Below are 9,987 nucleotides of genomic sequence, written 5' to 3'. Positions count from 1 at the left end.
TGGCCATATTTTCGGCAGCATAGTAAAGAGTACCCGCATGCATAGAAGAGATAATTGGCAGTTTTTAATAAGTGATTACAGTGAAAAGTAATTTTTCGTGTTAGCAAACAAAGCTTCTTTTCTTAATATTGCTATATAGTTTTGTTATATTGTCTGGGATCAGACTAAAAACCTCCTTTCGATGTTGAGAGGAGGTGTTGCTGGCAAATGGAAGGGACAATGAATTATTCAAGACTACTTGTAATATTTATTGTTGTTCCTTTTATTACATATAATAATATAATAAATAATTAATAATTATGAAGTATACAAATAATGGTATGATAGATTAAATATATAAAGTTTCCTTTATATTGTTACGTGTTGATGAATGTATTTCCTTTTTGTTGTATAATGAGTAAAAGCTATCTTAGCATACATTAAATTGTTTATGTTTGTGCTATACTTTGGTGCCGCGCCTATGATACGTCGGTCTTATCTGTGATATGTTTCAATAGTAGTATACTTGATGCCGCGCCTATGATACGTCGGTCTTATCTGTGATATGTTTCAATAGTAGTATACTTGATGCCGCGCCTATGATACGTCGGTCTTATCTGTGATATGTTTCAATAGTAGTATACTTGATGCCGCGCCTATGATACGTCGGTCTTATCTGTGATATGTTTCAATAGTAGTATACTTGATGCCGCGCCTATGATACGTCGGTCTTATCTGTGATATGTTTCAATAGTAGTATACTTGATGCCGCGCCTATGATACGTCGGTCTTATCTGTGATATGTTTCAATAGTAGTATACTTGATGCCGCGCCTATGATACGTCGGTCTTATCTGTGATATGTTTCAATAGTAGTATACTTGATGCCGCGCCTATGATACGTCGGTCTTATCTGTGATATGTTTCAATAGTAGTATACTTGATGCCGCGCCTATGATACGTCGGTCTTATCTGTGATATGTTTCAATAGTAGTATACTTGATGCCGCGCCTATGATACGTCGGTCTTATCTGTGATATGTTTCAATAGTAGTATACTTGATGCCGCGCCTATGATACGTCGGTCTTATCTGTGATATGTTTCAATAGTAGTATACTTGATGCCGCGCCTATGATACGTCGGTCTTATCTGTGATATGTTTCAATAGTAGTATACTTGATGCCGCGCCTATGATACGTCGGTCTTATCTGTGATATGTTTCAATAGTAGTATACTTGATGCCGCGCCTATGATACGTCGGTCTTATCTGTGATATGTTTCAATAGTAGTATACTTGATGCCGCGCCTATGATACGTCGGTCTTATCTGTGAGATGCTTCGATAGTAGTATGCTTGATGCCGCGCTTATGATACATCGGTCTTATATGTAATATGTTTCAATAGTAGTATGCTTGATGCCGCGTCTATGATACGTGAGTCTTATCTATAAGTTGCTTTAATATGATTTTTATGTTTTCACTGTCGTTTAATCTTAGCACTAATACGTTATTAATTTAATTTTAGTTTAATGAATTTTAGAATATAATGTCACTTATTGCTAATGTCACATCATTACTTAATTGATTATTACGTATGTATACCGTTAAACTGTGGTGACTGTAGAGAAAGCTTGATGATGTATAGTGCGTTTGTTATAATGATTATGTAATTATTACTAGACTGAGGCAAACTGAACTGATGCACGTGAAGCGCAGCCCTTAAATATTATTGCACTATTCCTTAAACGCCGGTGCTTGTTGCCATGACGATATTGGTTGTGACGTTAACAGAACAAGCCTGGAAAGTTCTTTGCTGGTGTTTTGTTTAAATAACTGAATTGCGCGTTCATACCTCTCCCACTTTCGACTTTCAACTTTTTAATCGGAAGATATTGCAGGACGTTCGAGTCTAAAGCTTTAGAAATTTGGAGCACTCTGGGATAGCAAAACTTTAGATGGTTGGAGAATTTCAACCGACGTTGCTATGCGCAGACTAGATAAACATTGTAGGACGCATGAAGGTAAAGCTTTCGAATATTCGAAAATTCTTGGAATCAAATGTTTACAAAATTCGAGAGCTAGAAGGCTTATACAAATCCGAGAGCCTAAGTTCATGGAAAATGCTCCAATTACGAACAAATACTATTATTCAAAATTACAAATAAATAATTTTAGTAGTCATAACACAGGAGAAATATATGGTAATAAGAAGAGCATCTTTTTCAATAAATATACACTAACATATATATATATATATATATATATATATATATATATATATATTCAGAGAGATATTATAATGTTATATTATAATCTAACGGTCGTTGGACTACTAAAGAATCTAACCACTTCAAGAACAATAATCCCTAAATAGGAAAGTAAATGGAATAAACAGCAATAAAAAATATATGTATTAATTATTTAATCGGTGCATTAACCCTTCCACTTGCCCGCGCATTCTTCCACACAACATCCAGTGGTTTATCTTAGTTAATTCTAATCAAATATACAAAAACATTTAATAAAAAATGAAATAGTTGTAATATAGAAAGTTCCTTGGATAGTCATCAAAAAACTCTATCCATGCAGTGGATTCCGAGAGGATGTAAATAATAAATATAAAGTAGAAAGCAAGGAAGCGATTGTGACTCAGTATATAAGGCAGAATAATTAAAAAGATAGTTTTTTGTGTATATATTTAGGATTATTAGTACAAAAGAAAGCCGTTAATTATTTATTTATAAATATTTATTTTTACTACTTTTTACTTTAAGCTTAAGAGAGAAATGAGGTAATATTTCTTGCGAATGTCAGACATCTGGGGAAAATCCAATTTGTTGGACATCTTGGGAAAAGTCCAACGGTCGTTGGATTTCTAAAAGAATCTAAAGTGCACAGTCGCAACATTGCTTCTTGCTCCACAATCGCCTCCATTGTTGTCAGTTCTGACTACGCTATCGCATGGATATTTTAGGCAAGCACACTTAATGAAAAGCGTTTTCTTACTGGGGACGCCGTGAAAGAAAGAGGCTCTTATTTACTGGAGACACCATAGCGAACAAGCTCTATCTAAGTAAGGCCACGATAGAAGGAAGACGCGTCAATTCTCCTGTGCTGCAAATAAAAGGTGTTGACACTATCTCCTTCGTATCATGAAAACGCTAGACTACACAACACATACTCCTTAATAAGGAGTATGCATAATCATTGCTTATCCTTACAAAATGAGCAATAACAATTCATCGCCATCAATAAGGAGCATTCGTGATGGTGAACTACTTATCACAGGATCAGATCAAGGTGAGTAAACAAAGTCTGTGCATGCTTAATTGCTAATCCTTACAAAATTAGCAAGCTATTATTACATAACATAAGACACACTCCCTAACACGGAGTATGCATAATTAGTTGCTGATCTTTACGAGATCAACAACAACAAATCATCATCATCAAGAAGCATCTCGTGCTGATAAACTATTCACCACAGAATCAGTTCAAAGCAACTGCATCGTTGTGATTGAATATAGTATACACCCTTCTATCACATAAACCGAACACATCAATAGTGTAATTGTAAATGAATCATGACAAAACATTTAAAAAAGAAGCGCACATGCATTATTTCTCTAGTTCTTCCCAAACATCCGCTAGGGCGAGTGGCAAATAATTATAAAGCTATCGAACACGATAGTACTAATGAAAAAATTAATTTATAATTAATATTAAATTAAAATAATAATAGTAATAAAAGTGATATGAATATTAATACAAACCGACCATAAACCAAAGGTGTTCGATAACAGTCATACTTCCAATAAAAACTTCATCTTGGTACACATAACCACTACGTTGCCTCATATAACTGGAATCAATGAGACATCCATCAACTCTAATATCTCCTTGTACTGATAAAGTAACTAAAAAATAATACATAAAATTTAATATAAATTTTAAAAAGTAATAATATAGAAGATTATAGAAATTGGTGAATTATAATATTTAAAAAATATTATCAGTGATATTTAATACATCATATACAGAAATGTTTTGACGTTTTACGTTAAAATATCGATTAATCAATTAATAAATATTTCTCATCAAACATGTTTTGTTTTTTATTGAACGATCTTACACAGCAACGCATTACGAACGTCACTCACTACTATAGGTATAAGAGCGGTCCTCACGCTCACGTAAGTACCGCACACTATCGACATTGTGTTACACCGATACGAGTGAATCTCCCACTCATTCAAGCAGTGACGTAACACGGACATCCTCCCAGCACTCCGACCACTATAGCGCTTACCCTACGTCGGCGGCTAAGGTGGCACGAACTCGCTGCCCCTAACAGCACGAGTCTCCCACTACAGCTACTCAACGCATAAGGAGAAAGAAAGGGAATCACGCTCCAGGCTACTACGAATACACTTACAGACTTATCGCCACTAACATTAATTGAAGAACCACTCATCTATTTATTCTCTCACACATTCATTCCGACATTTATGATCATTGACTATTTATTACATTTATTATATTTAATAAAAGGAAAGACAATAAACATTAAAGGCTGTATTGAATAATTGCATTGCCCCTTCCACTTGCCAGCAAGCCTCCATCCACCATCAAAAGGAGGTTTTAAGTCTGATCTCAGACATTTTGGTCCTTCGAGCCGGATAAGTGGAAATCAGTGCATACGTCCAATACTACCACTCAAAGGGAAAAAACCATAGTTGTAACAATACAGGGCAGCAGATCATTGATTACAATAAAGAGAGTTTCTTCACCATTGTAAGTACGCTATTACTGCTCTTATCATAGCAACATGTCCACCCAAGACAAGAAGGAAATCAAGGAATCAGTAAGCGCAACCACGCGTAGCTCAACAAAGAAAAAATTAACGAGTGAACAATTAATGACGGCCCAAACACAATGGGCCCGAATCACTACTATACGGGCACTAACTGATAACCTCAATGCAGAAAGAGCAACCATCAGCCTACCTGAAACATTAGCCATAAAAGACAAGATCGATGAAACACACAACACCGTCATAACCGATCACAAGTTCATAGTGACCAGCTGGCCACAATCAGGCATTGCACACGAGTACTTTACAAAAAATGGCGTAGTAGAAGAAGCCATCTGCCATGCCAAGGCCACAGCGGTGATCATGAAGTTGTGTCATGAATTGGGCGACACGACACAACCAATTAAAACCTCACTAAAGAGAATAAGCAATAGTTTCAGCACATGGAGCACAAACTCCAATATGGATGAGATACCATCTATGGAAGACACCATGAATGAAACACATAAGACATTCGCAATGTGTACAAAATGTAAGTCGCCGTTTCGACTTGTTTTATCAAGGCCGGTTCGACGGATACAATTTGATACCGTTAACAACTCAGAGACCACGAGTGTTGTGTGGTAGCGATGAAAGGTCACAAGTGAAAGGGATATTATAATAATACAATATAAATATGGCTGAAGTATTTACTTTTTATTCTGTTATTTAAGATAAGATAAGGTTGACTATTAGTACTATTATTAATTGTAGACCAACTCTTGGGTTGAATTAATGCGTTTGCGGAGGCAAACATATAGTAATCTATGCAGCTTGATTGTTGAATATGAATGTCGAAAGGCGCGAAGTTTTCGTTCGTCGACACTAGTGCTATTTGAATGAACATGTGTGTGGTCGAGATTATGAATGCAGCATAATGACTGAATGTTACCGCAGAGTGGCACGAAACTTGATTCGTCGACACTCGCGCTAATTGGTGTTTAATTTCATAAGCATCCGAGCTAGAACTAAGGTGAAGGTTGCCGAAAGAGACGCCCCTTTTTTGGGCGCGAACTTGACGACGCGTATTGGAATCTATTCCGCACTGTCGTTCTAGGAGGAGCTTCTTCGCCCTTAGTTGCTTGTCGATGTAATAATCTGAATCTCAAATATATGTAATTATTGTAGTAATAATAATACTACTTACGAAGACTAATCGTTGACTCGTCTCCAGACTCTAATATGCGGATTGTCGTCACTCCCATTGAACATGTAACGACGGTTTCTTGAACTGCGTTAGTGGACATACGGGTTTATGTCGTCGTTCTTCTAGGGCAGCGCTTCTTGTGGCTTCAGAGCACATTAAGGGCCTAGTCGTCTCTTGGTCTTCATGACAAGAAGACCTCTCGTTGCTGCTGCCGCATACGACAGCTTGAGGGCAGCGGAAAGGGGGGGATCCGTTGACGCATCTGGTGACAGCATTACAACTTGGAGACAGCGGGAAGGGGATGGAAGGTCCGCTTGCAATAATGCTTGAAGTGGTTACCGAGCGGAACGAAAATGCAGATGTCTAACTATAGATTTTTCCCGTGTTTATTGTATTGTTTTTCCATATGTTTTAGGACACTAGTGCTTGATAATTGCGAGCAAAAAAGTTTTGAAATCTAAATACAAATTTTACGATGTTACTTGCCAGATGTTTTATTGCATTGAAAGTAGGTCTCGCAATCTCGAACAGATTTATTAAAATTGTTTTAAAAATTGTATTGTAATTTATTTCACTGAATGACTATTCAGTTTTTTTAAAGAGATATTACATAGGAAATTATTGAATAATTATAAAATATGAAAGTATAAACTACATAAAGTATAAATTATAAAGTATAAACTATACATATGTAAGAAAATGATCATCTAATAACACGATTTCTTGGATTAGTAAACTATTAGATTTGTTGTGATATTAATTCTTGATTAAATATAGATACATTTTTTTAAATAAATCTTTGCCTTATTTTGTGGTAAATTTGAAGATAAAAAAAGTCATATAATTTCATCAAATATAACCATATATTTAAAAATATAGCTATATTCGATTAATAAGGGTTTGTTTTATGGCTCGCACTGCCAATTTAATAGTTCAGTGGATTAGTCTCTCGTCATGATGACTGATAAAGAAATAAGAAGTGGAAGGGCTTCAATTAAGTACATTATATTATTATTGTATTAATATATCTTTTATTCTTGTTGTTAATTATTATAATATTGTAGCTTTTATTGCTTCGGGTGAGAGAAGGGAAATTTTCGGAATTTCTATGAGGAAGGAATTCTATTGCTTTGTGAGGTTATTTTTTCATGGTGGTGGTAATTTCGTTAATGCTATGGAGATTAATGTGGATCTTGAATGTCGGTTCTATGCTGATGTTGTAAGGATCAGCCTGTGTAGTCGATCATGCTCATTCATGAGCATGAGAAGATAGTGGTTGCAATCAAGTATGCTTGGTAGAAAGTATGATCATACTTAGTAGAGTGTAAAAAAGTCTCGATGCAAATTGGTACGTAATCAATTATGTCCCTAGTGACGATGGGAGTAGTTGAAACCTAGTCACACGCAAGAATCATAAATGGCAATCCTTCGAGCTCTGAAGGACTTGATGAAAAGCTAGTTACGCCTATATAGTAAGGCCATTATATTTAAACCAGTTTTACTATCAAATGCGGAATAATTTAAAGAATTCAAGAATGCTGATTGCATTGCAAGAACGAATACGACTATAAGAAGGGCAATATCCAGGCACTCATTACAGGATCCAGCAAGGTAACTGAATCGCTGTTCGTAAAAGCACCAAGCTGCGAAGGGCATCTCTCTAATTGTGCGATAAGCAGCAAGCCGCGAAGGACACCTCTCTAATACGTTACCATCAAGTGGCATTACACGAAGAGGTACCAGAAATTTAGGACCTCTTACTTTCAGTGTAATAATTTACTACCAAGCATACTATATCAAGAGCATCTGGAGATGTACGAACTCTTACCTCCATATGTAGTGCATACTAAAGCCACGTGGCAACTACTACCGAACTATAAGATCTCACCGATTCTCAACACCATCTTAGATTCATCATTATTGCGTAGTTTGTAAAATAAAAGGCAAGAAACAGCACGATTAGCAAATGTATATAATTCTTGAATAAATACGCTATCTCTTCCACTTGCCCGCACTTCTTTTCCCCACCGGTGATCATAGTCTAATCCAACTATCTCGGACTTCAGACTATTGGATGGCTAGAATTCTAAACGACACTATTGTTATATTGGAAATATATGATGGAAGAGTGTATACTACATTTAATCACGTTGATACCGTTATTTCAGATTGATCCTAGAGTGAAAAAGTTATTTTCAGAGATGCTCCTTTATGATGACGATGTTGTTGATTTTATAAGAATAAATAACTGAGTAGCACAGACTTTGTTTACTCACAGTGATGCAGTAGCCTTGACATAATCCAGTAATGAATAGTTCGCCATCACAAATGCTCCTTGTTCATGGTGATGACTTGTTTCCGATTTTACAAGGATCGGCAATTATTATGTACGCTCGAAATGCGGGAGTGTATCTCGGATAGTTTGGCCCTTTCGTGGTATGAAAGAAATAGCGTCAACACCTTTCAATAACAGCACAGGAGAATTGGTGCGTCTTCCTTCTATCTGTGGTTTACTTCAGACTTCATCACTACTTCTTCCTTGGCTAGAGCCTCCTTCTCCTTTGGCTTCTCCACGTGAACAGCAACCCTGTTTGTATCGTCCCCCTTTTAAGACCTCTGACCCTGATTTCCCACTTAAAGAACGCCTATGTGCTAGCATCCTCAATCAAAGCGCTCCGTGGTCCCAAGCGTCTAAATCAGAGTGCGCCCCTTTTGGTGGCGCGACCAAGCGAGGACGCCTGTGTCTTTTGTCTTCAGAAAGACTTTGACTTCGATAGTGGCTACATCAGCAAGAGCGCCTCTATCAGTGAGAGTAGTCTTCTCGTGGCTTTCAAGCGTATCGAAATCCTAGAATTACTGTAGAGTATCGCTGCTACGATAAAGCGTCTACAGAGATTAGTAATCAGATCGCTAACGAGAGTGCCTATTGGCCAGTGCAAAAAGACCAGTCTCTCCTTGCACACCCGGTTAACGCCCTGCAATTTTTTCTGTCCACTGTCAGGATCACGACGAGCTCAACAATTCTCACAACGACCGGTAAAAACAACTATCAATTGTAACATAACCTTAAATAGAACTTAAATTAACTTAAATAATCACTAAAACCAATTGTGCTTATACTGAATTGATGCATTAACCTCTTACTCACCCCCCTTCCGCCATTAAACCGATGATACGGTCTAATTCAACAATCTTGGTCTGCTGACCATCTGGGAGGCTGGAATTCAAAACATTTTGCTTCCTAACTACTTAATAAAACTATTAAATAAAAAAATGTACAATTATAACAAAAGAAATAAAAAAACTGTTTTCGAAAATTATAGTGATGTAATTATTGGCTCGAACTGCCAATGCTTCAATAGCTTAATTTGCCGCCCGCCCTAGCAGACGCGGAAGGGCAGTACAAGAGTCATGAGAGTTGTCTATTTATGCTTTTATTATACAATTTATTACACTATTTACATATGGATGTTATAAAATCTTCTTAAATCTAATGTGAAGATGCGATTTCTTGAACGGCTTCTTGAAATCGTTTAACTGATGTTGAATTGAAAATTGCACAGGTAAATAATTGCTGCACACTTCTTGTCAGAGTGTGAGATAATGTTAATGATTGTGTTGTGCCGGTTTTGTCGCCGGCTGGCAATAATCGATGAAGTTTCGCGGATAGTGTACTCACAGTGATGCAGTATCTTAATCTGATCCTGGGTTGAGTGATTTTCCACAAAGCACGCGGCAAACACGAATGTGCGTGGTTGTCCACCTCTCTTGTTTGTGAAGTGATAACATCAAATTGACCACAAAAAACACGCGGCAAACACTAACGTGCGTGGTCGGTTTTCTGGTTTTAGTTTTCCAATAAGGGCGCGCTGCTTTTCGACCGCATGATGAATGTGCACGCCCTTTTCCCACTTCATAAGAAATTAGGCTTAGACAATGAGAATATCGAAGGAGTATCTCTGACGGCAATGCGTGAAGTGGAAGATTTTCCCCTCTCCGGGACTTATCGTG

At 37.0% G+C, this 9,987-nt stretch overlaps 1 protein-coding gene across 1 annotated transcript in view; it reads left to right on the top strand.

Moving 5' to 3' along the window:
• Nucleotides 1-4,805: 4,805 nt before the first annotated feature.
• The window catches only part of LOC105366568 (protein scarlet-like), a gene marked incomplete at its 3' end in the record, with an annotated part of 45,406 nt that continues 40,224 nt past the window's right edge, over nt 4,806-9,987 (top strand). The window contains exon 1 of the mRNA XM_011505061.1: nt 4,806-5,306. Within this exon, the coding sequence (XP_011503363.1) occupies nt 4,806-5,306 (501 nt within the window). The remainder of the gene's footprint in view (nt 5,307-9,987) is intronic.

The sequence above is a fragment of the Ceratosolen solmsi genome, unplaced genomic scaffold, assembly GCF_000503995.2.
Source record: "Ceratosolen solmsi marchali unplaced genomic scaffold, CerSol_1.0 scaffold49, whole genome shotgun sequence".
NCBI classification, from domain to species: Eukaryota; Metazoa; Arthropoda; class Insecta; order Hymenoptera; family Agaonidae; genus Ceratosolen; species Ceratosolen solmsi.
Note: the sequence above shows the minus strand (reverse complement) of the source record. Positions and strands in the feature narration are given on the sequence as shown.